This window comes from Equus caballus, chromosome 22 (assembly GCF_041296265.1).
Source record: "Equus caballus isolate H_3958 breed thoroughbred chromosome 22, TB-T2T, whole genome shotgun sequence".
In the NCBI taxonomy this organism is placed as follows: Eukaryota; Metazoa; Chordata; class Mammalia; order Perissodactyla; family Equidae; genus Equus; species Equus caballus.
In genome coordinates this window covers 28,431,247-28,456,216 of record NC_091705.1, presented here as the reverse complement: position 1 = coordinate 28,456,216, position 24,970 = coordinate 28,431,247, and the positions used below count along the sequence as shown (strand labels likewise).

At 40.5% G+C, this 24,970-nt stretch overlaps 1 protein-coding gene across 1 annotated transcript in view; it reads left to right on the top strand.

The window, feature by feature from the left end:
- Positions 1 to 840: 840 nt before the first annotated feature.
- The window catches only part of SAMHD1 (SAM and HD domain containing deoxynucleoside triphosphate triphosphohydrolase 1), a 52,353-nt gene continuing 28,223 nt past the window's right edge, over positions 841 to 24,970 (top strand). The window contains exons 1-6 of the mRNA XM_001499498.6: positions 841 to 1,289; positions 4,729 to 4,795; positions 10,368 to 10,440; positions 15,495 to 15,655; positions 17,485 to 17,600; positions 19,355 to 19,425. Of these exons, the coding sequence (XP_001499548.3) occupies positions 950 to 1,289; positions 4,729 to 4,795; positions 10,368 to 10,440; positions 15,495 to 15,655; positions 17,485 to 17,600; positions 19,355 to 19,425 (828 nt within the window). The 5' untranslated portion in view covers positions 841 to 949. The remainder of the gene's footprint in view (positions 1,290 to 4,728; positions 4,796 to 10,367; positions 10,441 to 15,494; positions 15,656 to 17,484; positions 17,601 to 19,354; positions 19,426 to 24,970) is intronic.

Here is a 24,970-nt window from a genome sequence, read left to right as displayed (position 1 = left end):
CGTGAACTTAACCGCTGTGCCACCGGGCGGCCCCATGAGTTAATATTTGTAAAGTCCTTAAAACAGTGCCTGGTAAAGCTCTGTTTGCTAAGAATATTTTGCTCACCGCTAGACCACTAGTTCACACTGCTTCATGATAATCTGCCTCCTTCGTCCTTTATCCCCCAGACGGGTCTATGGCTGGGTTGATGGCGACGTGTATTGGCTTTAGCAGTGGTAGTAGCAGTCCTTTTACCAGTTAACTGCAAGGACCAGGATTTATAGGAAAGTTTGGGTCCTGCCCCAGAGTGGCTGAAGTGAGGGGGCTATGTCTGCCATTTTCATAGACTTTAAAAAACAGGTAGAAAAGGTCCTTGAAGATAAATTTTAAGTAACAAGATTGGCCACCTCCTTTCCTCTGGGCAGGGAGTTGGGATGGAGAGAGGGGTTGAGGAGTCTCTGGCGGGGAAGTTCGAAGCTTGCTCCTATATGGAAACCTGAAGATAGGCTAAGAGTTCACCGATAGGCATCCCCAGGGCCCTCGAACTGCCCAGCAATACTCTAGGACTTGCGAAATACAAGAAAACACCTTCACATCAGATTTGAATCATTCCAGGGTCTTCCAATTCAGCTTCTTGCCTATTTTTCTCTTAACGAGGAAGATGCTAGCAGCCTGATGCCCTTTTAGGGGGATGGCCAAGGGTAAGCCTGGGGAACTCATTTGCAGGAAGGTAACCTCAATTCACCAGAAAAGTCCCTTCTCCGGACTGTGGCTAGACTTCTACGAGTCCCGGGCACGCTCCTTCCTCGCCCCCGCCCTTATTAGAACCGTCCTTAGTTCTGCTTCTAGCGGCTTCCCTCCTCATTCACCCGGGGCAGAGTTAAGGGCCATTGGACTGTCACCGCGCCTGCGCAGGGGGTCCGGTGGCTGAAGCGACTGGGCAGCCTCGCCCCAAGGTCTGAGCTATAAATGCGCCTGCGCAGGAGGCCAGACGGCTGGGAACGCGGAGCCGACTCGCAGGCCGTGTCGCGCTGTCAGTGCGCCTGCGCGTGGGCTCGGCCGCGGTTCTTGACTGTGCCGCGCCGGGCGCTGGGAGCAGCCATGCAGAGAGCCGACTCGGAGCAGCCCCCCAAGCGGCCCCGGTGCGATGGCAGCCCGAGGACCCCGCCCAAGACCCCTTCCGCCGCGGCGGAGAGGTCCCCGGGCCCCGACCTCACTTCCGACCACCAGACCTGGGGCCCGGAGCAGGTGTGCTGCTTCCTAAAGCGCAGTGGCTTCGGTGATCCCGGACTGCTGGAACGCTTCCGAGGTAGCGGGGCCAGGGGGCTGAGGGGCCGACGGACCGCGACCCCAGGCGGGGACGGCGGGCCTAAGGAGGGCGCCCTGAGGCGGCGAGCAGGGGCCTCAGAGAGGACCCCGGGAGACGTGGGGCGGGAGGCGCCGGGAGGGGTGGACCTGGGGCGGGAGGCGCGCGGGAGTGATAACGCTGAGATGGAAAGGGAGAAACGGGGCGCCTGGGGTTGGGGACCGTAGGAAAGCAGCAGATTTGGGGGATGGCGAACCTGGGTGAAGCACTTAGTCTGACTCTGGTGGGTGTCTTCAGGAACTTGTCACCCCAGCGCCGGACAGGCGAGACTCAGGTCCCTGGGTTTAGTTAGAAGAACGTTTGCCCCAGACCTTGGTCGGAGGGCTCGCCGGGCTCGGGGGTGGGCCCGTCTGTGCTTCTGCAGCTCCTTGAACACTTGCCTCGTTAGAGTCTGTTCTGGTGCTTTTAAGTTTCTGGCCCCCTCCCACCCCCCTTCGCAGGGTTTTCCTAAAGGAGAAGGAACTTGGGTTGTTAATCTCCGAATCCGCGTCGCCTCCCGTAGCATCCCAGTTGGGCTCAGTGCGTGTTCCTGGACTGCGCTTGCAGAGCTTGGTTATGATCATGTTTTGCTCTCCAAAGGCGGTTTCCCTCGCTAAATCTAGACACTGGGGTTGTGCCCTTGACCACTGAACTCCCAGCAGCCCACAACTTGGCCACATCACGTGGAGACGTGTGTAGGTTGTGAGTTTTCAGCGCCTTTACTGGCTCCAGTTCAAGCATCCATCCACATGAAATCTACTCACCTTCCTATAGTGAGTGGGAAGCTTAACCTCTGCTTGATGCGCTGAGGTGTTCAGTAGGAGGTAGTGCGATTTGCAAATTCAGTACACTCTTGCAGTTGTGGGGTGGAGCCCTGTCGGCCCTGGCTGGGGGACCACGGTGGGAGGGACTTGAGTCGTTCAAGACTTAAAGATAGCTTGATGGGTGTAGGAAATTGTACTTCTCTTTTTCCCTTTTCCCCCTTTTGTTTTCCTCCGTTGCTAGGATGGGATTTTTCTTTGAGTAGCAACAGGAGGGGGTGAAGTAGTTTTATATTTTCTGTCTCCAAAATGTGATTGGCTGTGCTCTTGGCTCTCTGTTTCAGTGGTGTTCTGTAGATTAATTCATCAGCCTTCAGAATGATCTGTTTTCTTGAACCCACAGTCAAATCTTAGCAGAAGACACTACATGCTTTTAGTTGGTAAAAACTGACCAGGTGTTCACAGTTGCTCGTTTCTTACTGTCGGCTTTGTCTTGACCAAACTTTAGTCAGGCTTCTCTCTCTCCTACAGGGTCTTGAACTCTTGCTTGCCCCCAAACCTAAGCAAGCACTAAGAAAGTGGAATATGCCCCCTGATCAGCTTTTCTTGGGAACCAGCTGGCCACAGTGTGATACTGTCCTGTCAGACCCCACTGGGGTCACTTTGCCTCCAAAGATTCTGCATATCTCTGCTTGCCCCTCCTTCACCGTATAAAAAAACAGCAACACCTTTTCCTATTTGATTTTGAGCTGCTTGAGATCGGAACATTCTCCTTATTGCAATTGTCTTCCTTTCTAATTAAAATTTCTCCCTGTCTAAGCCCAGATTTGTTTTTATTTGACAAAACTAAGCATAAGGTGCTGGTTCTCTTTCCTCATTATAGAATACAATCTCACAGGAACCCTGAAATTTAGACGCTATAATCCATATTTTTTTACAGATGATGTATTTGAGGTCCAGAGATGTTAAGTAACTTTCCAAGGGTCACACAGCTAGAAAAAAGCAGAGCTGGATTTTAAGCTTAGATTTTTTGACTTCAGAATTCATGCCAGCTATACCTTAACAAGTCTTGTCATCAAAAACCAGTGGATCCCCATCAACAATAAGGGAATAAACAAACCAATTAAAAGAAAAAAATGGAGAACATTATCAAAGTTGTGGAATCAGCTAAGAGCAAGGAAAAAAAAAGCAATAGAAAAATGAGCAAAACACAAGAACAGACACTTGACAACCAGCCAGTCAAAACAGAAAAAGACATTCAATTTCAACAGCAATTTAAAAAAATACCCATTTTTTATTTACATTGGAAAATATTTAAAGATGATAATGGGAGAAATGTGTAAAATTGATGGAAGTGTCAGTTGGCTCAACCATGGACCGTTTGGCAATGCTTTTTTCTTATTAGAAATTTCACTTATAGAAATTTACAGATACAGGTGTCCAAAGAATTATATTCAAAGATCATTCTTTTAACCATTGGTTATAAATAGCAAAAAAGTAGAAGCGATCTAAATATCCATTGATAAAAGTGTTAAATAATAGTGATGGCTGACATTTACTGAGCATTTATCTTGTGTGAAGTACTACTCTATGCACCTCATATGTTTTATCTTATAAAATCTTTACAACAACTCTATGACAGCTGTAGTTCTCATTTTAGAGTTGAGGACCATAAGCCTCAGGAAAAACTGGTTAAATATATTATGGTACATCTGTATTGTAGAATACAAGACAGCCATTAAAAATGATGTAGTTTAATAATTGACAAGAAAGATCTTTAGGACGTATTGGGTGGGGAAAAAATAGATTATAAACAACATAATTTCATTTGTGTAAAATTACATAATTACATAGATAAATGTCTAGAATGATGTTATCCAAAATGTTAACAATGGTCATGGTCATCAGAAGAATTTAAGTAAGCTGATATTTTATACTTTATATTTTTATATTGTTTGGATTTTTACATTGAATAATTTTTTTATGACAGAGAAATACAAAATAATGCCATTTTCATTTAAACATTTTTTTCTTTTTGGAAAACTACTTCGTCGTTTTCTCTGTTACCTTTAGAAAGAAGATTTTTGTTTGTTTGAAACTAGTCCAGAGTTGTGGAATCTGAAGTGAGGCAGGACTAGAATTAATTTTATAGAAAGAGAAAGAAAAAGAAGTGAGCTATAAGTCTTTCTAAACGCAGAGTATTATGTGCTTTCCTTGGAGATGTTAGAACTAAATGAATACTTTGGGTCCCCCTCAGGCTATGGTTTTGACTTAACTGTTGTAGGAACAATAGACTTACATTTCTTTTCCTGCCTCCACCCCAAACTTCACCTATTTTAGAAGGAAGCTGCCAGTTTTGCAGCTGGACTTCCTTGTAAATAATTTACTGAAATAAGTTAAATTTTTTCACCTGATTTATCAAAAAAGAAGCCTCTTGGAATAGTTATCTAATTAAAATTAAGACTTTGCAAGTGGCGAATCAAAAAAGTGGTGCTTGGCACAGTCCATCGCCCTACTGTAGCAGGTGCTCAATAAATGTCGATCTGAGTAAATTCTGGGGGATCCAAATTGAAAGAAATTGAAAGAAACATATGCTGTAAATATTGAAATCATTCGTCTTTTTTCTCCCTTTTCTACCAAAGAAAATGAAATCACGGGTTCATTACTGCCCTATCTTGACGAGTCTCTTCTTGAAGAGCTTGGAATAAGGTAAGAAGAATAAAATTTATGTTGTAGCCAAGAACACTTATGATCTTTTTATTCACCTTTGAGGGACAAAGCCCAAGATCGCTGATAATAATTGTCCTCATTTTTTTTTGTTTTAAAGATTGGCACCTGAGCTAACAACTGTTGCCAATCTTTTTTTTTTTTCCCTGCTTTATCCCCCCAGCGCATAGTTGTATATCTTACTTGTGGGTCCTTCTAGTTGTGGCATGTGGGACGCCTCCTCAACGTGGCCTGACGAGCAGTGCCATGTCCACGAGCAGTGCCATGTCCGCGCCCAGGATCCGAACTGGCAAACCCCTGGGTCGCACAGCAGAGCTCAAGAACTTAACCACTCGGCCACGGGGCCGGCCCTGTCCTCATTTTAAATCTATGAAGTGTTTTAAAATGGAGTCCCTGGGGCTGCCCCAATGGCCCAGCAGTTAAGTTCGCACGTTCCACTTCTTGGTGGCCCGGCGTTCGCCAGTTCGGATCCCAGGTACTGACATGGCACCACTTGGCAAGCCATGCTGTGGCAGGCGTCCCACATATAAAGTAGAGGAAGATGGGCACGGATGTTAGCTCAAGGCCAGTCTTCCTCAGCAAAAAGAGGAGAATTGACAGCAGATGTTAGCTCAGGGCTAATCTTCCTCAAAAAAATAAAAAAATAAAATAAAATAAAATAGAATCCCTGCCTGTTGGTTAACACAGTTGTTTTTGCTGTGCAAATCCTATGTTTAACATTGCTAATGATTCCTATTTTTAAAAATATTTTTGACAAGCCTTCATGAAGTTTGTAGTGACTAACTTTTTACTCTCGAGTTCAGAATAATTGAATTATACACACCAGAAAATATATAAGAACTGATAGGAAAAAAATGTTGGCAGGAAAAATTAAGGCTCTAGCCTTATCTTGAACATATTTCTGGGTTTTCTTAAAGCTGTCTTAAGACTGGAATGTATCTCTGGTATTAGATTTAAAAACATTATCAAAAATAGTTTGGCACTTAGTTGTATGATTTGGGACAAGTTATTTAACCCTTCAGTTTCTGCATCTGTGGAATGGGTAATAATAATGAGACAATGTAGGTAAAGTGATGAGCACATGATAAGCCCTTAATACAATATGTTTATATAGAGATCCCGATAGCCAGCCCTGGTGGCCCAGTGGTTAAGATTTGACACTCTCACCGCCACAGCCCGGGTTCGTTTCTGGTCAGGGAACCACACCACCCGTCTGTGGGTTGTCACACTGTGGCGGCTGCGTGTTGCTGTGATGCGAAAAGCTCTGCCACCACTATATCAAATACCAGCAGGGTCACCCATGGTGGACAGGTCTCAGTGGAGCTTCCAGACTAAGACAGACTAGGAAGAAGGACCTGGGCACCCACTTCTGAAAAAATTGGCCATGAAAACCCTGTGAATAGCAGTGGAGCGTTGACCAATATAGGGCTGGAAGGTGAGAGGATAGCACAAAAAAAAAAAGACTGGGCGGGTTTCTGCCCTGCTGTACATACACAGGGTTGCTAGGACTCAGAGTTGACTTGTCAGCACTATCGAGATCCATCTGTATGACTGGAGGTTGTAGGGTCTAGATTAGTGTGGGTCCACTTTAAAGATCCCAGTCAAGGATCCAATATTTAAATATTCCTTAAAATGGAGACTTGATTTCTATTAGAGAATTGACAACAGTGGTGAAATACGATCTTTTCTTCGGCAATTCCAGTTAGCTAAATTTTGTTTGTGGTAATAGTAACCAAAGACTCAAAAGAGAATATACTGAATTAACTTCATACACTATTGCTTAGTAATTGATAATGGAAGTAGATTGTGGGGAAAAAAGGTCATTTTAGGACATGTAACTGACTTTTATAAATGTCCTTTGGATTGGGACTTAGGGAACCTATTGAAAAAAATTCAACTGAGTAAATTTCATATTTTTATTTATTTATTTATTTATTTTTTGAGGAAGATTAGCCCTGAGCTAACTGCTGCCCATCCTCCTCTTTTTTCTGAGGAAGACTGGCCCTGAGCTCACACCTGTGCCCATCTTCGTCTACTTTATACGTGGGGCGCCCACCACAGCATGGCTTGCCAAGCGGTGCCATGTCCACACCTGGGATCCGAACCGGCGAACCCTGGGCTGCTAAAGCCGAACGTGCAAACTTAACTGCTGCGCCACCCGGCCCGCCCCTCAACTGAGTAGATTTTAAAGATCTTTATTCAATGATTCATGAATTGGGCAGCATCCCATCTAGCAGACAGACAGGAGCTCCAAAAGACGGCAGAAAAGGAAAGGTTTTTAAGATTGGCACCTGAGCTAACATCTGTTGCCAATCTTTTTTTTTTTTTTTTCTTTCTTCTCCCCAAAGCCCCCCAGTACATAGCTGCATATGATAGTTGTAGGTCCTTCTAGTTGTGGCATGTAGGATGCCACCTCAGCATGGCCTGACGAGCGGTGCCATGTCTACACCCAGGATCCAAACTGGCGAAACCCCAGGCTGCCAAATCGGATCATGCAAACTTAACCGCTCAGCCACGGGGCTGGACCCAAGGAAAGGTTTTTCAGGGCAGAATGGAGATGGGACGATGATGTGATAAACTAAGAAAGGATTATATCAGGTAAAATCACCTTTCTTGAGGGGTCTGTGGGGCAGATTCCTTCACTCGTGCTGACCAGGTAATTCCAGATTGGCTGGGTAAAGATTACATTCCTGGAAGGGGCTCAAACTACAATCAGGTTAGGTATTAAGACTTGGTTTGGTGACAAGGGCTTAGCACAAGGAACTCCATTTTGGGCCTGTTGTCTCTTTCTTGACAGAGCTCATCTTGTCTCTTTCGTAATCACCTTTCAACCCCCTCAGTCTCCTCAAAGTCCCCCTTACTACCTATGTCTTATGTATAATAGTTGCCTACTATTTTAGTTAAATGGAATTTATTCCAATAGAGTCTTTCTTTTAAAGGGAACCATATATAGACTTTGTGGATCCAAATACTATTGATTTATTCAACAAGTATTTATGGAGGGCTCACTATGTGTTAGGCATCTTTCCAGGAATTTGGGACACATGAGTGAACAAAACAGGCAAAATTCCAAAAGGAACACTATATGGCACACCTTTTGTGCCTACCTGGCAACTCTGAAGTGGGTTCTGCTGGCTCCTCCGAGCTGTGTTCTCCTATACAGCAACCACTAGCTACATGTTTAAATTAATTAAAATTAAATTAAAATTTCAATTCCTCTGTTATGCTAGCCATCCTTCAAGTGCTCAATAGCCACTCATGGCTGGTGGTTCCCATGTCTGACAGGGCGGATACAGGACATTTCCGTCACGGCACAGTTCTGCTGGACAGAGCTGCCTCCAGAGGTCCCAGTGGGATCAGCTGAAGTTGCTCACAGTGGTGCCGGTGCAACCAACTCATTAATGGACCTTTCTACTGTTCTTCCTCCGTTTCCTGTTTCAGCTTTCCGAATCTCCCACTCTTGTTCCCGGAATTCACACCCCAAAATAAATGACCTGTATGCAAGCTCTTGTCCTAGACTCTGCTTTCTGGGGGAATCTAGTGTATACAATTGTGTTTCCTCAATTTTTTGATCAACTGTTGATTTAAAAGGTTTTTCTAGGAAATAAGAAATGTACGTTAAATGTACACATCAGTTGTAAGAAACATTAGATTTCAGAAATGATGAAATACAGAAATAAAATCTTAGTATATTCTAATTATACTGGCCCATCACTACTTTAAATCTTTGTTTAAAGTCTTTTTTTTTTTTTTGCCTTATCCTTTGCCAAAACAAAACAAAAAAATCTCTAGGTTTTGGGTGACTTTTAAAATATACTTTAATCACTGATTTCTTTATGAATAGTTTCTTTTTGGGTTTTAATTAAGTGATGAATACTGAGTGTCAGTTCAGGAAAATACGAGGCCGTGGGATTGGTTTAGATTTGGTATTATTTTATCCTGTGACTCCTGGTTATGCTCAACTGTGTGCCATACTTAACCTGAGTCAGTTATAGCTCACCTCGGAGTCTTGCCTTTCCCTGTGCTTGTTAGATCAAACTGATGAGTAGGATAGGGGAATGGTAAAGCACAAGGTATGCTGCTTTAAGGATTTGTCAGCTGCAGTAACGCTTGTGTACTTCCCAAGAAGATCATCCTTAGGTTTTGTAGCTACCGTGGGTCTCAGGGTACAACATAGAGGCCAGTTGTAGTGCTTCTGACTGCAAGTGTGTCGAAGACTTTCAGCACAAGATTTATTTTTCAATCCAGTTAACTAGTAGATGAGTAAAGGCTAACCCCTTGCCTGCTGCTTCTGTTGACGTTCAGCGAGGTGTCAGGCTAACATACCTGGACCAGTTAGTAAGTGTAAATGAAGCAGGATAAGGGATTACAGGATTTTGAGCTGTTTACATTTAATTCCTATTAAATTCTTTCTTGAAACTGGAGCATTATGAGGGATTACTGACAAAGGAAGATGGGTATAAATAAGCTAAAACCTTTACACACACACACAAATATGTATATTTGATTCATGCATGAGGCATACCTGGTGCTCATAAGACAGTCTTGGACCTTTGCAAGTCACTACTATAATCAACAAAAAAATCTATTCATGACTGGTCTTGTGACCAACAACCACCCCTGCCAAGGAGTCCTGTATTGTCCTGCATTTCCAAGGCTTTCATTGTATCCTAGACATTTGCATGTGATTTGACTGTATCTTAATTGCAGTAAGCAACAATTGTTTCTCTTGAAAAGTTATTTTGATATGACAAAGGCTCAATTTGCCACATATGTCGTCTTCCTGTATATAACATCTTTGGCCAATTTAGGTAACTTTTTTCACATATTCACCACTTAATTACACTAAGAAACTCCTAGATTCTTGTAGTTAAAACACTGCTGATGGGGTAAATATTGAATTTATAATGAGTCATAGTTTCTATAACACCTGTAATCATAGTTAAAATTCTCCTGTAGTTCTTGAGAGCAGGAACTGAGTCTTTATTGTAACCCCAGTATTGAACACACTGCTTCATCCCTCTCCAGTGCTGTGAGCTAGATGGTGTGATCCCTATGCTATAGATGAGAACATCAGTGTACCAGAAAAGGTTAAGTGACTTTTCCAAGGTCATCTAGTTTCCATGTGGAGATGTGAGCCAGTTCTGTCTGATTCCAAAGTCCTTTTTCATTTTCACCATGCTATCTTGAGTTTTCGCTTATCTGAGCCATGCAAATTCAGGATCGTGAAGGTAGATAATGACTTCAGTTAGGTTAAAATAAGCTTGAAGTATAAAGTGAGCATTCAGTAGAGATGTAGGAGATGTTCCACTCTGAGTTGACCAACAGAGAGGAGAATCAGGGGCAGAAGCCTGGGGGAAGAGTCTCACGTCTTAGCTGCAAAAGAAGGAGAAAATTTCTAGGGGGGTATGTTTGAATTATTAAGTGTTCCTTTTAATCTAACTTCTCTTACTACTAGTGTAGATAATCTAGAGTTGATTGTATATGCTTATCTACTCCAGGGATTATTATTAAGCAAATAATGATAGATTTGCTTATCCTGTTATAATTTTAGTTCCTTGGGGGAGAGAAAGAAGCTGCTTTATTTTATCCAACGACTGAGCCAAATTGATCTTGATACTATGAAGGTAAGAGGAATCTGAGTTTATTATTCTGTTTTTTGAATATACAATGATATAACTCAATTGTGTAGAATTCATTTTAAAAAGAATAGAAGGAGGGGCCGACCCCGTGGCACAGCGGTTAAGTACTCACGTTCTGCCTCGGCAGCCCGGGGTTCGCCAGTCCGGATCCCAGGTGCAGACATGGCACTGCTTGGCAAGCCACGCTGTGGTAGGCGTCCCACATATAAAAACGTAGAGGAAGATGGGCATGGATATGAGCTCAGGGCCAGTCTTCCTCAGCAAAAGAAAAAAGGAGAGAGGAGGATTGGCAGATGTTAGCTCAGGGCTAATCTTCCTCAAAAAATAAATAAATAAATAAATAAATAAATAAAAAGAATGGAAGGAAATCGTCTCAGTAATGAGATTGTGAGTAATGGATTTTTACTTTTCTAAACTTCCTACATTTTCTAAAATAAGCACTGAATATTTAAATCAAAGAAAAACTAAAAATTGTAAGCATATAGAAAAAGCATAAATAGACCACTACAGCTTGTCAAATCTTAACATTTTGCCTAATTTGCTTCAGATCTGTTATTTTTAGAACAAAATATTAGAAACAATAGGAGGCCTCCTTTTACCCTTCCTGAATTCCATTTCCGTCCTTTCCTCCTCAGACATAAGCATCCTTGTGAATTTGGTGCTTAATCATTTTCATGAATGCTTTTTACTTTTACTGCATATGTATGTATAGCCATAAACAATGTATAATATTATGTTACATGTTTTTCGAACTTTATATAAGTGGTATTGCACACTAAGTAACCTTCTAAAACTTCCCTTTAACATTTATATTTCTGAGAATCAGTCGTGTTGACACACAGCCCTAGTTACCTCAGTCATAGAGTAACTTAAAGTTGTACTGAATTTTCTTTTCAATTTTGGTAAACATTTTTGTCAAATGTTAGTCTAGAGGGTAGATATATTCTGTAAGTTTAATCTATCAATAATCGTTTATTTCGCATCCCCCAGGCCCTTTCAGACCTCAGAAGCCCTGTTTTTCGGACTTCAGTGTCCTGAGAATCATCCTAGCAAGCAGTCAATAGCCCAGCCCCCCTCCCAAAATTCTGATTCTGGGAGTTTCGAGTAGAGACCCGGGAATGTACATTTTTCACAAACTCTTCAGGGTGATTCTAATACCATAATTAAAGAAATGTTTCTTGAATGGTTGGTGACAGGATTTGTACCTTATTGTTCACCCTTTTGACATCTGTAAAGTTAAAAAAACTTAGTTTCAGACCTGAAAGATGGTGCAGGGGGTCTCATTCTCCTTTTGTATACTTTTGCAAGATCATCATTTACATTTTTATCAGAGGTTTTGAATGTATTTAATGTACAATATTTTAGTTATTTCAGATCCCCATGAGAGTATATATTTCAATTTTACTTTTGCAAATTAGCTTGCTTATTTTCCATTAAAAATCACTTTTGAAAATATTTAGTGAATGTGTTTCATTCCATCCTACAATAATTTTTTTGTAGACGAAGTAGTGGTTCCTACAGAAAATATTTTATTTGAAGAATAATCAAACCCCAGCCCTTTCTGAAAATGTTATCTAACATTAAAATACTTCATTTTTTTCATGAAGAAGTAAAAAGAATGATCGCTTATCAAAAACGATATCCAAATATTTTGTCCTGCTATTGGAAGAAGGTTGCCACCCTGTTTTGCCCTTGCTCACTGGCAGCAGCATAGGATGTTCTCCTCAGGCAGGGCGTAGGTAAGATGAGTTTTTGTGAGGTGAGACATCTCAGATGATCTCTGAGATCACGTTTTCACAATTTGCAACAAAAATATTTTTGAAGTCATCTTCAAGGCAATCAGTGGGTTTCATTTGCCACTTTTATTCTTTTTTTTTTCTAGTTTTCATCAAAAACAAAATTGTTTAACCTCATTTACAAATTATGTATACATTACAATTATTGAAAATAGATTTTTTTTTTAAATATTTTATTTTTCCTTTTTCTCCCCAAAGCCCCCCGGTACATAGTTATGTATTTTTAGTTGTGGGTCCTTCTAGTTGAGGCATGTGGGATGCCACCTCAGCGTGGCTTGATGAGCGGTGCCATGTCTGCGCCCAGGATCCAAGCCAGCGAAACCCTGGGCCACCGAAGCAGAGCACATAAACTTAACCACTCGGCCACGGGGCTGGCCCCTGGAAATAGGTTTTAACCCAATAAGTACTTTGTAGTCAGTGAGTCACTGTAGAGTAAGTAAGTACTTTATAGTCAGGGAGTCACTGTAGAGTAAGTAAGTACTTTACAGTCATGAGTCACTGTAGAGTAAGTAAGTACTTTATAGTCAGGGAGTCACTGTAGAGTAAGTAAGTACTTTATAGTCAGGGAGTCACTGTAGAGTAATGAAATTGAGACCTTATATGATCTTAGCTTCAGCAGCAGCACAGTTGAACAAAGAATTGATTCCTACCCTAATTTGGCATCCACCTTTTATTCCTTTTTTTTTAAAAAAAAAGCTTTAGTGAGATATAATTCACATACCTTACGAATTACTCATTTAAAGTATGCAAGTCAATGTTTTGGGGGGTTTTTTTTGGTGAGGAATATTGGCCCTGAGCTAACAGCTATTGCCAATCTTCCTCTTTTTGCTTGAGGAAGTTTGTGGCTGAGCTAACATCTGTGTCCGTCTTCCTCTATTTTGTATGTGGGATGCCGCCACAGCATGGCTTGACGAGTGGTGCATAGATCCACACTTGGGATCCAAACCCACGAACCCCAGGCTGCTGAAGCAGAGTGCACGAACTTAACCCCTATGCCAGCAGGCTGGCCCCAAGTCAATGTTTTTTAGAAAGTCCACAAGGTTGTTAGTCATCACCACAATCTAATTTAAGGTGTAGGTGTTCTTAATACATTCTGGATACAAGTCCCTTATCAGCTATGTGATATGAAAATCTTTTCTCCCATTCTCTGAATTGTCTTTTTACTTTCTTGGTGCTGTCTTTTGGGGGCACAAAAGAGTTTAATTTTTATGTAGTCCAGTTTATCTATTTTTTCCTTCACTTCTTTCTTTCTTTCTTTTTTTTGAGGAAGATTATCCCTGAGCTAACATCTGCTGCCAATCCTCCTCTTTTTGCTGAGGAAGACTGGCCCTGAGCTAACATCCATGCCCATCTTCCTCTACTTTATATGTGGGACGCCTGCCACAACATGGTGTGCCAAGAGGTGCCATGTCCACACCCGGGATCTGAACCAGCGAACCCTGGGCTGCCGAAGCGGAACATGGGAACTTAACCTCTGTGCCACCAGGCCAGGCTGGCCCCTCTTTCACGTCTTGTTTTTTTGCTCTCATATCCAAGAAAGCATTGCCTAATCCAGGGTCACAACCTTTTATTCTTGACTCCGTTTTCTTCATGCTAAATTTAGTTAGCTGGCCTCTGAAGCCAGGAATTGTATAACGGTGAGGAGGACACGCAGTGTTTGATGTTAATAACAGGCAGTAATTTGTCAGATGTATTAGTGAATCCTAAGAGAGCGAAATGCCTGCTTTATGTACCTTCTCTTACCTCATATATGTTAAATTATAGAATTGCCACCCCTGAGTCATTTCCCCTGGTTCTCTTTCCCTGCTGCTCTGGACATTGTCTTTCCCAGAGGACACTAATGATTCTTTACTCATCTCTTATCCTCAGTACTTGGCATATACAGAAGACTTTTAATAGATAATAGGATCGTTTCATCCTGTTTGGCTAGTAACACAATAGAATATCGTATAGCCTTTAAAAGTGACAAGTGAGTGGACCATTTAACTGTGTAAGGAGTAGTTTATATTAAATATTGCTGGGAGTACAAGAATAACAATGTGAACAATGATCAAAACACTTTAGGCGCTGGCCTGGTGGCATAGTGGTTGGGTTCCTGTGTTCCACTTTGGCAGTCCAGGGTTCACAGGTTTAGATCCCTGATTAGCCCTGAGGTAACATCTGCTGCCAATCCTCCTCTTTTTGCTGAGGAAGACTGGCCCTGAGCTAACATCCGTGCCCATCTTCCTCTACTTTATATGGGGGACGCCTACCACAGCCTGGCGTGCCAATCTGTACCATGACCACACCCAGGATCCGAACTGGCAAACCCTTGGCGGCCAAAGCTGAACGTGCGCACTTAACTGCTGTGCTACCCGGGTCGGCCCTCACCTTTTCTCTTAAAGGAAGCACTTTATGGCTTCTCTTTGGCGTAGCCGAATAGCCAGCATCACTACTCTTGTGCTTTGGAGCCACTGTTAAGTAAAATAAGGGTGACTTGAACACAAGTATTGTGATCCATGACAGTCAATCTGATAACCAAAGTGGCTACTAAGTGTCTAGTGTACGGGTAGCGGGCACAGTGTGGATACACTGGGCAAAGGGATGATTCACGTCCTGAGCCGGATGGCACCAGATTTCATCAGCTACTCAGAATGTCATGCGATTTAAAACTTATGAATTGTTTATTTCTGGAATTTTTCATTAAGTATTTTCAGACTGCAGTTGACTGTGGGTAACTGTAGCCGTGGGAGGAGAAGCTGTGGATGAGAAGGAGCCTCTGTAGAGTTTTATCTTCCTTCCTACCATGTCTTATCTGTATGGGAGGATGGTTTCTTTCTTGTTTTTAAGGATTCTAGTGATGGATACTATATAGAGACATTTAGAAAAAAATTTAGACAGCACCTGTAGTAATACGGCTTGTATGCTTTGTATGATCTGACTGAGTGTGTTTAACTTGAATACAAGACTAACTTACTAAAAGCTAATTAAATCGTGTACATAATAAAGAGATTGAAATCCATATCTTTCTGTTATTAGAATCCATTAGGAAGAAGTAAAATATACCCAGATCCAATATGCTTGATCTATCTGGTAGTGATACCTAAAAAACGTAATGATGTTAATATCTTGTCATTTCCCTTTGTATTCTTCTTACTTGAGAACAATTAAATAGCTTTGACTTTGCACTGTAGATGAGAATGACTGCACAAAAATTTAGACAGAGTTCTGTGTTATCATATTAATTTAAACATAATTTTCTAGGTAATTAATGATCCTATCCATGGCCACATTGAACTCCACCCTCTCCTCATCCGAATCATTGACACACCTCAATTTCAGCGGCTTCGATATATTAAACAGTTGGGAGGCGGTTACTATGTTTTTCCAGGAGCTTCACATAATCGATTTGAACATAGTCTCGGGTAAGAAGGGAATTGAGGTGGGGAACTTACAGTGACTAAGTACCTTTTCTGTCTCATGAAATGATTGTCTCATCTTATGTTTTAGAGAATAGTTTGACACATGGTAATAATATGCTTATTTTATTGATGAGAAAATTGAGGCTTAAGTTTACCTTGTTCTATTTTCTTTATTTTATATATTCTTGTAAGCCACCTCAGATCCTTTCTGGAAAGATAATGAAACTGTCTACTGACAGGTCATTTAGATGAAATATTTAAATATTATTTAAAAGCTAATAGGGTTCGTTACTGATATAACTAACTTTGTAAGTTTGATTATTTAATTTTCCTCTAGTCTCTATTTAGTCTTCTACAGAACTGCCCTTTGAAACCAGATCGTTTGCTTACCTATCAGGAAGTATGTAAGTCAGAAAAGCATTCACAAACTTAGAGAAGGTGGCACCCCTGTTACCTACAGCAAAGTTGAGACTTTGGTCTGCTTCCTTTCTAAAACGTACAGCCAGGAGGACGTGGGCTGGGAAGAACTAGACAGTTTTCTAGATTTTCATGAAGCGCTCACAGTATATTACTTTGTTGTTTGTTTGTTTTGAAGCATTTTTAATTAGCTAGAACCTATGTGTCTACTCAAATGTTCATTCATTCATCAAAAAATATTTATTGAAAACTTTCTAGGCCCTGCCAGACCAACAAGATAGCAATTATCTCTATCGTCATGGAGCTCAGAGTTTAGGGGAGAAGAAAGATTTGGTGTTCATTCAGAAATTACTTTCAGGGGAAAGTGCTAAAAGTGCATTTGATGTTTGTTAGGCACTTGGTCTTCAGTCTGTGTTGTAAATGTTACAAAACCAGAAGTCCTGCTTTTTTTCTTAAAAAAAGGAACTGTGGTAAAATACACAGAGTATAAAATTTACCATCTTAACCATCTTTAAACGAGCAGTTCAATGGTATTAAATATACCCACATTATTGTGCAACCAAACTCCAAAACTTTTTCATCTTACAAAAGTGAAACTCTCTACCTTTAAAGAACAGTTCTGCATTCCCCTCTCCACCCAGCCCCTGGCAACCACCATTCTATCTTCTGTTCCTATGAATCTGACTACTCTGGGTACCTCATATAAGTGATATCGTGCATATTTGTCTTTTTGTAACTGGCTTATTTCACTTACTGTAATTTTCTTAAGGTTCGTCTGTCAGAATTTCCTTTCTTTTTAAAGCTGTGTAACGTTCCATTGTGTGCACAGACCACATTTTGTTTCTCCCTTCATTTGTCGGTGGACACTCGGGCTGCTTCCACCTCTTTGGCTATTGTGAATAGTGCTGCTGTGAACATGGGTGTGCAAATATCTCTTTGAGACCCTGCTTTCAATTGGTTTGAGTGTATACCCAGAAGTGGGATTGCTGGATCATATGGTAATTCTATTTTTAATTTTTTGAGGAACCTCCATACCATTTTCCATAGCAGCTGTGCCATTATACTTTTCCGCTAACAGTGTACAAGGGTTCCAATTTCTCCATATCCTGGCCAACATTTGTTATTTTTGTTTTTTGGGGGGGATGATAGCCATCCTAATGGGTCTGAAGTGATATCTCATGGTGGTTTTGATTTTGCGTTTCCCTGATCATTAGTGATGCTGAGCCAAGAGGTCCTGCTTTGGGGATTCTGTTTGTGTGCTCCTGCCTACTTCTGAAACAGACTATTCTGTTAAGTTGACCTAGAAATATATTAAAAACATTTGAGAAACATATTAAAGTTCTTGAGGACCAGAAGTGTTACTCACCTTTCAAATGGAAGAATAACTTGGTGTTTTTGGTGTTTTTGCTCTGCAGTGTAGGATATCTAGCAGGATGTCTGGTTCGCGCCTTACGTGAAAAACAACCAGAGCTGCAGATAAGTGAACGAGATATGCTCTGTGTTCAGATTGCTGGGCTTTGTCATGATCTTGGTAAGATGTACAAAGAGCCAGAGCTGTTATGTAAAACCGTGACACGTTACCTCTCTTTGAAGATAAAAAACCTGACTAACCAAGAGAAATATGAAAGTTGTGTTTTTTGCATTCTTTTTTTTTTTGGAAGATTGGCCCTGAGCTAACATCTGTTGGCAGTCCTCTTTTTGTTTTTCTCCCCAAAGCCCCGGTACATAGTTGTATATTCTAGTTGTAGGTCATTCTAGTTCTTCTATGTAGGATGCCTGCCACAGCATGGCTTGATGAGTGGTGCCATGTCCGCGCACAGGATCCGCACTGGTGAACCCCGGACCGCTGAAGTGGAGCACACAAACTTAACCACTCAGCCACGGGGCTGGCCCCTGAAAGTTATGTTTTAATTCTTCAGTTAACATTAATGTTAATGTACCATTACTTCTTCCTAGAATGATTCATAAGCCCAAAGTACTGCTATTTTGTTTTTTTGTAGTTTTTCAGGGAATTTCCCTTGTTAAACATCTTTGCTACAAGTTATATGAAAAGACTTTCTGTTAGTGAGGTTTTCTGAGTTTTCTGTATTTAGGATAATGTGAATTTGATTTTTCTTTTATCTTTCTTGTTGAATAAAATTGCCATTTTTCCTTCAGTTACTTGTCGAATCCATTCTTCTCATACCTGGAGTATGTAATCTAGCAGATTAACAGCAGATTTAGAGAACTCCTTTTCTTCCCTGACCCTTGTGAGGTCTGGGGCCACTTAAATTCAAAGAGAAGAATAGCATCCTTTCCCTTTGACAAAGAAAGAGGAAAGAGACTGTCTTTTATCACAGGAGTTTTTACCCCTATCCTTTGTACCTTTGGGAGGATCCTGAGAGATTGTGTGTGTCCTCAGGGCAGGGAAAGGGAGGTGTCTGGGTGTCACTAGTCAGATACTTAAAGGGACAGGGCACTCTCTTCTGCATGTCCCCTTGGAGGTTCCACTGGGACTAATACCACATCCCACTTAACAGATTCTTGGTTTGAGAGGGAGTTATTGAGAAACCTTTGCCAGGCTCCAGGAGTGTGAGCACTGCAGCGAGGAGCCTTTGTACACAGACTGCACCATGCAGAAAGGCAGGGCTGGGGCAGGTGGGCTTCCTCTCCACCCAGGTCACTCCCTTCTACAGAAATTCTGATCCTTCCAGAGCTGTGCCTCAACAAAATTCTTATTCCTAAGTGTCGTGGAACTTTAAAATCACTTACGAATAAGAAACTAGTGATCTCCTTTTCATTGCTCACGTTATCAGTGAAAACCCAAGATACAGCCCTGACATGTGTGTGTTTATTATAAAATATATTATGTGCATTGTAAAATTTACATAAAAATAGATGTTTTTAAAAGAGGAGAGTAAAAAAAAAAAGTTCTCATATTTTCTTCCTGCACTCCAGTGGATTGTCTTAAAACTGCTGTTCTAATACAAATATTCCATCTGAAGATGCCAAAAGTTTTTGTCATTGACATTCCTTTTAGTCGTACAAAACCGTCCTTCCATCAGTTTATGGAAGCTCTGGTGACTCAGGGACCCCTGCGTGGCGAGCTTACTTTTCTGCATGATTCTGCTTCCTGTTGTCTTGTTTTAGAAAATGGGAAGGAAGAGTTTGTCCCTTTTTGTGATGTATTTGTAGATTATTAATTTCTGTTGATATTCAAGCTAAACTAAAAAGCCAAAAAAATAAATTGACTTTTTACCAATTTACCAACATTTTTCTTGTTCTAAGGCTGCTTTTGTTTTTAAGGTCATGGGCCATTTTCTCATATGTTTGATGGAAGATTTATTCCACTTGCTCGCCCAGACATGAAATGGACGGTAAGTATCCATGTATTCAGTAGTCAATAAAATAAAGACTATTTAAGTAGCCACTGCTCTGAATACTACACTTCCTCTTTACAGGGTTCAGGATGCTTTCATATATATATTTGTTGTTGTTTTGTTTTGTTTTTTTCCTTTGATCCTCTCAGTAGTCTGTAAGGAAGGAATCATTGTCTCCATTTTTGGAGAAATTGTAGCTTACAGAGGTGGATTGATGCACCAGAAATCACAAAGCCGTTAAATAGTAGAGCGAGCACTAGAAAATCAGGTTTTCTAACTGCTAGTTAAATGCTCTTTCTACTCTGTCACACTACGGTAAAATAGAAAATAAAATGAAAGGCCAACTCCAGTTTTGACTCATTCTGTATGACCGTGAAGTAACTGACACCAACGAAGTTTTATCATATATATTAAGCGAACTATTTTATAATTAGAGATTTGCAGGTGGCCAACCTGTATTTTTGGAATCAATTTTTGAGTAGTAGAGTTAGGTTGGCTCCTGTTTTTTGCCACATTGTATTTCTGGAACTTGGAGTAGAGAAGGGTAGTAATATGTGTTGACCACTTCTGACATGTCAACCACTGTTTTCTTTCTCTTTCTTTTTTTTAAAGGTTTAATTCACATACTGTAAGTTGCACAGATCCTAAGTGTACAGTTCAGTGAGTTCTCACAAGTGTGTACATCCATGTAACCACTGCTCAAATCAGGATATAGAATGTTTCCATCTTCTTAAGAAATTCCCTGTGCCCCTTTCAGTCAATTGCTACCTGTCCCCTACCCTCACCTTCTGATTTTTACAAGCATAGATTGGTTTCCTCTGTTTTTCGACTTGATAATAGTATAATCATATGGTAGGTACTCTGGAGTCTTGCTTTGTTCACTCAACATAATGAGTTTGAGATTCAGTCGTGTTGCACACGTCAGTAGTTGATCTCGTTTTATTACTGAGGCAGGATTTCATTGTATAAATAAGTCACAGTTTGTGTATCCTTTCTTCTTTTGATGGGATTTGGGTTGTTTTCAGTTTTTGGCTATTAGAAATAAGGTTGCTATGCACATTATTAGACATGCTTTTTGTGGAAGATGTTTTCATTTCTCTTAGGTAAATACCTAGGAGTAGAATTTCTGGGTTATAAAGTAGATGCATGTTTAACTTTATAAAAAATGGCCAGAGCTTTCCAATGTGGTTGCACCCTTTACACTCCACCAGCAATGTATGAGAGTTTCTGTTCCATAGCCTCACCAAGATTTGTTTTTTTCAGATTAGCCCTTCTAGTGAGGGTAAAATGGTATCTTGTGGTTTACTGTGTGTTTTCTGATGTAGGTTAAGTACCATTTCCTGTACTTTGTACTTTGCACTGATATATCTTCTTTTGTGAAGAGTTCTTTCAACACTTTACCCATTTTAAAAATTTGACTGTTTACCTTTTTGCTATTGATTTGAGGAATTCTTTGTCTTATATATATTGTGAATATGTTTGCCCAGTCTCTGACTTGCTAATTCATTTTTTTAATGATGACTTTGGAGAAGCAGAAATTTTAAATTTCAGTGAAGTGCTGTGCTTCTCCAACCCAGCAGGACGGATAGTTTCTCTGCAGTTCTGCTGCCGTGGGGCCTGCCCTCTGGCTAAAAGCTGGAGCAGAGCTGGAATATTACCCAGCGCCTCTCTGTTTTAAATGTTCACTTCCCTCTAACATCTGCCTTAACATCTGCCTGCTGTTGGTCGCTCTCCAGAACCCTTGGGGAGTCGTCCAGAGTTTCTAGTTTTCTCCAGCAGAGTTGGTCAAAATAGCATCTACTCAGCCATTCCCAAGTCTTTTTCTTTAAATATTTTGCCTTTCACATTTAAGTCTTTAACTCATGTGGAATTTATTTTTGTGTATGCATATGATAGAAATCTAATTTTTTAAAATATGGATGATTGTTTATTGAATAGTTCATCCTTTCCCCATTGATCTATAATACTAACCCCAGCATTTATTAGCTTTCCATATATGTTGAATCTTTCTGCATTTTGTTCTGTCCCACACTTTCTTATATTATTATTACTTTATATTAAGTCTTGATAGTTGGTAGGACAACTGTTCACACCTTTTCTTTTACTGAGTATCTTTGGCACTTTGCTCTTCTGTTATAAATTTTATAATTTTCTTCATAAAGGTCTTATACATCTTTTGTTATATTTACTCCTAAGTTGCTTATAATTTTAGTTGTTGTCTGTGCAATCTTTGTGGAACTTAAATTTTTCTGCATATTTTTATATATTTTTTTCTGAACCATTTGAAAGTCAGTCGTGGACATACCCCTTTATTCCTAAATATTTCACTATTTCCTAAAAACAAGAACATTTTCTTACATAACCTCTGTACAATTATCAAAATCAGGAAAGTAATATTGATGCAGTACTGTTAGCTAATTGACAGATTTTCTTTCAAATTTTACCAATTGTCCATGTAGAAAAAGGAGTAAAAAAACTTTTTTTTTTTTCCTGATCCAAACATGCATTGCACTTAGTTGCCATTTCTCTTTAGTCTCTTTTGATCTGGAATAATTCTTCAGTCTCTCTTTTGTGACCTTGTCCATTTTTGAAGAGTACCGGTGAGTTATTTTGTGGAATGTTCCTCAGTTTGAGTTTCAGTTTGTCTGATGTTTCCTCATAGTGTCAGACTATCCATTTTTGGCAGAATGCCACTGTAGGGGAGAAAGACAATTCCTCTTCCCTGTAGGTCCTTCTGGCTGGTCTAAGGATTAAATTGACATGAGACAGAACAACAGGAGAAAATCAAAGTTTAATAACATGTATACATGGGATAAACCCAGGAAAACTGAGTAACTCGCCAAAATGGCCAAAGCCACCACTTTAAATACCATCTTCAGCTAAAGACAAAGGAAGAGGTTGGGGGTAGTGGTTTGGGGCTTCACAGGAAAGGATGGCAATTTATATGGAGATGGAAAAGCAAGTGTTTGATCAACAAATGTTTTCTGGGCCATCTATAGACAACGTAACCCGAGAGAGAATTTTGATACAAATGGGCTTAGCAAGGATCCTCCTATCTACCACACCTAGTTTATATTATACTATAGCTATCTTATGGTATTAGCTCCCTCCTGGAACAAGACTTCTATCTTAAAATTCTTTTTTTTTTTTTGCGGAAGATTAGCCCTGAGCTTAACATCCACTGCCAGTCCTCCTCTTTTTACTGAGGAAGATTGGCGCTGAGCTAATAACTATGCCCATCTTCCTCTATTTTATATGTGGGATGCCTGCCACAGCGTGGCTTGAGAAGCGGTGCATAGGTCTGCAGCTGGGATCTGAACCAGTGAACCCTGGGCTGCCAAAGCATAGCATACGAACTTAACTGCTATGTCACCAAGCTGGCCCCTATCTTAAATTCTTTTAGGCAATTAGGAGGAAGATCAAAGTTTCTTTCAGAGTTTTTTTCTCCTTAAAAATAATCAAGCCAGAGACACATTTTTGGGTGGGCAATTCTGATCCCCTACAGTCATGCCTTTGAAACTTTAAGAAGTTTCACAGTCCAGAAGCTGAGTTGGTACATTGTTCCATTTCGCTGAACATGTCTCTTAGTCCTGATAATAGACCAGTCCAGTTAAATTCATTTTAGAGGGCAATGATGCATGGGGGCTCCCAGTGTTAGTTCTATATTATATAAGCAAGCAATTAGGTATTTAATAAGAAGCAGTTCTATGGAAACAAAAATAAAGTTAAAGGTTAGAGCAAATTATAAACCAGTTTCTGAGTCCAGGGGACAACCAGTCAAGAAGGTCTCTAGATGTCAGGGTTGAAGGATCTTTTGCAGTTTGAAATGCCTCTGATGATGTCGTCAGGCATTCAGGTATCCTTTTAAGTGGCTTACACAGCAACGGGCATGCTATCTTGGTGACCTCTACAAAGTTTCTATCAAGTTGTCCAGCTTCAGTTTTCAGGGCTTCAGGAACAAGGGTGGTTTCAGTTGTCAGTGATTCCAAATGAAAATGATGGGAAATAACTGAAAATGTTAGTTTGGAGATTTGTAGGCCAGATATTTCAAGAGACTAGAAGAATTCAGGATCCAGTCCAGTTTACAGGTAGAAAACAAAAACCTTAAAGATAATTAACAGAACTGCAATCTAATATGTATGATTGTGTATTATAGTTTCTACTGAAACAAATTTTCTCTCTAAAATCACCCCATTTTACCAAAGATAGACAAATTAAGGCTCGTTGATTTGTAAAAATAAGTCTAGTTTCAATAAACCTGGCCCAATTATTTACGTAAGTACAGCAAGAATAGCAATTGATCGTATAGGCTCTTTTCAATCTGCTTCATTGGAACTTTTTATAAGGAATCTCAGATTGAACTTTAAAGGCCTCTTGAGGCCAGGAAAGCCAAGCCAAGGACTTGTCATCAGACTCTGCCTGCAATGCCTATAGATTTGGGTAAATTCCTCTCTTCTTGAGGTCCCCAAAATATCCTGAGGTTCTTTGCACCTGCCAGGAAAGTGACTTTATTTACTCACCTGATAAGATTGCTGGGAATCTTGTAAGAGCAAGGTTCCAGGCCACTATTTGCAAGTGGCTTTATTTGTTTCATAAAGTCAATCTTTTTTTTTTTTTTTTTAAAGATTTTATTTTTTTTCCTTTTTCTCCCCAAAGCCCCCTGGTACATAGTTGTATATTCTTCGTTATGGGTCCTTCTAGTTGTGGCATGTAGGACGCTGCCTCAGCGTGGTTTAGATGAGCAGTGCCATGTCCGTGCCCAGGATTCGAACCAATGAAACACTGGGCTGCCTGCAGCGGAGCGCATGATCTTAACCACTCAGCCACAGGGCCAGCCCCTCATAAAGTCAATCTTTGTCCCTTAGCTGCCTTGTCATAACTGAGTCTGCATGTTTTTCTCAAATATGACATTCCAGTCAAAGCCTTAGTAATACAACCAATGTTCCCAATTGTGTCTTGTTATAAGGAGAACATAATCTTATTGAACTTATGCAGATTAACTATATTGCCATGAAAATAACAATATACACTAAGAGTTTCCAAATTCTGGAGGGATCAGGTAGGGAGAAAAACATAAATGCTTCAATTCTGCTTATAAAAGTATAATTTACCAAATTGCTGTAATTCATAGTTAGCTTAAAAGAAAATAGAAAAAAGTTTCCTTAAATCTGGAAAAACAAACCATTAAAAAATCAGCAGGGGCCAGTCCTGTGACCAAGTGGTTAAGTTCACGCGCTCCACTTCGGCGGCCCAGGGTTTTGCCGGTTCAGATCCTGGAGGCAGACATGGCACTGCTCATCAGGCCGTGCTCAGGTGGCATCCCACATAGTATGACCAGAAGGACCTACAACTAGAATATACAACTATGTACTAGGGGGCTTTGGGGAGAAGAAGAAGAAGGGGGCGCTGAAAGAATATTGGCAACAGAGATAGCTCGGGGGCCGATCTTTGAAAAAAAATCAATATTTCAAATGAAAAGTCATAAAAATTATAATTATCTTCATCAGTTCATTTAGTACCATGTAATCAACTCTTGATTTTC